General features: G+C 45.9%; 1 protein-coding gene across 1 annotated transcript; it reads left to right on the top strand.

Moving 5' to 3' along the window:
- The first annotated feature begins 430 nt into the window (after positions 1-430).
- Positions 431-2,671, top strand: LOC105980663 (olfactory receptor 8D2). Its single transcript, XM_013009547.1, has 2 exons — positions 431-500; positions 1,434-2,671. The coding sequence occupies exon 2, from the start codon at positions 1,452-1,454 to the stop codon at positions 2,451-2,453; it is 1,002 nt and encodes a 333-aa protein (XP_012865001.1). The 5' UTR covers positions 431-500; positions 1,434-1,451; the 3' UTR covers positions 2,454-2,671.

Genomic DNA, 2,671 nt, shown 5'->3' with positions numbered 1-2,671 from the left:
TAAAGCCACATGAAGGTCCTGAGGAGGCATGTCTTGAAATTAAAAACTTTTTTGTTGTATTAAAATGATTGAAAGAAAGACATGATCTTGGTTAGTATTAGATAATATTTCATCTGTTTGAACTTTAGGGGAAACTGTGAAAAAAGAAATCCTGCAGTTCAATTCTAATAGCTTCAAATTAAATAGCCCATTTAGAATGTGGCTTTGAATGGTCCAGAGGAGAGAGGGGCTAGGGGGGGCCTGGATGGCAGGGAGGCACCTGGGTGTTGCAGGTTTTGATGTCATACCTGAAAGTCAGCCCTGTTTCATTGCTACTTCTGGAATGAAATAGGTCTAAGCTATAGTCTGAGATTCGCTTCTGATATTACGTTTCTGTCATTCATCTAGTGAAAATATTTTACTCACACTGAAGAGGAAAATGCTCTGACCACTCAAGTGTACAGCACAGAGAACAGAAGTGAGTGCAAGGCCCACGGTGATCAGAGCATATTCTACAAGATGTTTTGTATGTCCTTACAGACATCTTTCATTCGCTCCCACTTTTAGAGAAAGTGAATTCTGTGAGTCATGCAGGTTGACTTGGACAGTGAACATGTCTATTTTTGTGTCATCAGAGCTGGTTTCAAAGCTACTTTGTCACAGTGTCTGGAGGTTCTATTGGTATGTGCTCAGATAAAGGTTGCCAGTATTCTTATTTAAATATCAACACAAAATCAGGACTGGAAAGTTTGTACTTTTTCTCAAAGTGAAGTAAGCAGGGACTTACTCGTAGGAACACAATGAAAATTGACTGACTTAAACAAAAATGCTCAATAAGATTGGGTGGAAGTTAGGCTCCTGATACATTCCAAATCTTTGCCTTTGGGCTCAGTGAGGCCAAAGGAGAGGATCACAAAGGCTTCATAACCATGTGCAAATGATTGCATGAAATGATGTCTATCTAAATGAACTCCAAAAAATGGATATGAGGTTTTTGGTTATTTTGCTTTTTGTTGTTGGCATTTCCCCCGCTTCTCTGTTGCTGATTCTGTTTCCTGTGCCTTTTGTATGTAGGTCTGTCTGATTGGGGGAGCGTACGGGGATGGCAGATATGATGAGACAAAGAATGAGCAAATGCAGCAGTGGTACAGACACTGTGGTGAAAAAGCTATACACCGTGTGGGGGGTGGAGGGGTCAGGAGGGAAAAAGTGGGAGAAAAGGAGGGAAGAGGTGACAGTGTTCAAAAAGAAATGTACGTGTTACCTGACTCGTTACCTGTAACCCTTCTGCACATCTCCTTTACAATAACAATAAAAAAGAAAAAGCCTTGGAAAGGACCACCACAGGGCAGATGAGGCCACCAGACACAGAAACGGCGGAGGGGAGCATGCAATTCTGCTTTGGGACTCAGAAAATAAGTACCATATCCTCTTTCTCTCTTATGTCCTCCTAGAGAGAACATTGATCATAGATGGCAGCTTTGAACCTTTCTTCAGTGGCTGATTTTATCCTTGAAGGCTTAACAAGCAGGCCCGAGCTTCAGCTGCCCCTCTTCTTCTTGTTTCTTGGGATATACGTGGTCACAGTGGTGGGGAACCTGGGCATGATCCTCTTGATCGCCACCAGCTCCCCTCTGCACTCTCCTATGTATTATTTCCTCAGTCATTTGTCCTTCATCGACCTCTGCTACTCCTCCGTCATTACCCCGAAGATGCTGGTGAACTTCGTGTCCGAGAAAAACGTCATCTCCTTTCTAGAGTGCATGACGCAGCTCTACTTCTTCCTGGTTTTTGTCATTGCTGAGGGCTACCTGCTGACGGCCATGGCGTATGACCGCTACGTGGCCATCTGCAGCCCCCTGCTCTACAGCGCCGTCATGTCCCACAGGGCCTGCTCTGTCATGATGGCCGTGGTGTACTCGCTGGGTTTGTTTGGGGCCACCGTCCACACCACGCGCATGACCATGCTGTCCTTCTGTGGGTCTCATGTCATCAGCCATTACTTCTGTGACATTCTGCCCTTGCTGACCCTGTCCTGCTCCAGCACCCGCATCAATGAGACACTGCTGTTTATTATCGGAGGGGTCAACACCTTAGCGCCCACCCTGGCTGTCCTGGTCTCTTACGCTTTCATCCTGTCTAGTATTCTCCGTATTCGCTCCACAGAGGGGCGGTCCAAAGCTTTTGGCACGTGTAGCTCCCACCTCATGGCTGTGGGCATCTTTTTTGGATCTATAACATTCATGTACTTCAAGCCCCCTTCCAGTGACTCCATGGAACAAGAGAAGGTATCATCTGTGTTCTACACCACAGTGATCCCCATGCTGAACCCCCTCATCTACAGCCTGAGGAACAAGGATGTGAAAACCGCGTTGAGGAAGGTGGCCGGGGGAGGCAATCCTCCTAACAGACAAAGCACACGGGGGCAGGCTCCCGGCAGGCTCTTCCTGATGAAGTGTGCGTTCCCTGTGTGAGAATGAGTGAGGCCTGCGAGGTTGGGTTTGAGACTGATCTACAGTTCACGGCTTATCAGAGTGTAATGTTTCCAATAGTGAATATAATATCTGGAAATGTTTCAGAGATGTAGGAGTTGGCAGAAAATGGAAGGCAATTGGACATCAACACTTCTATCATTACGGTAGTGATATTGCTCTCTTCCACTGGAAACTAGACATGATGTTATCGTATAGGA

Source organism: Dipodomys ordii, unplaced genomic scaffold, assembly GCF_000151885.1.
Source record: "Dipodomys ordii isolate 6190 unplaced genomic scaffold, Dord_2.0 Scaffold10, whole genome shotgun sequence".
Taxonomy (NCBI): Eukaryota; Metazoa; Chordata; class Mammalia; order Rodentia; family Heteromyidae; genus Dipodomys; species Dipodomys ordii.
Note: the sequence above shows the minus strand (reverse complement) of the source record. Positions and strands in the feature narration are given on the sequence as shown.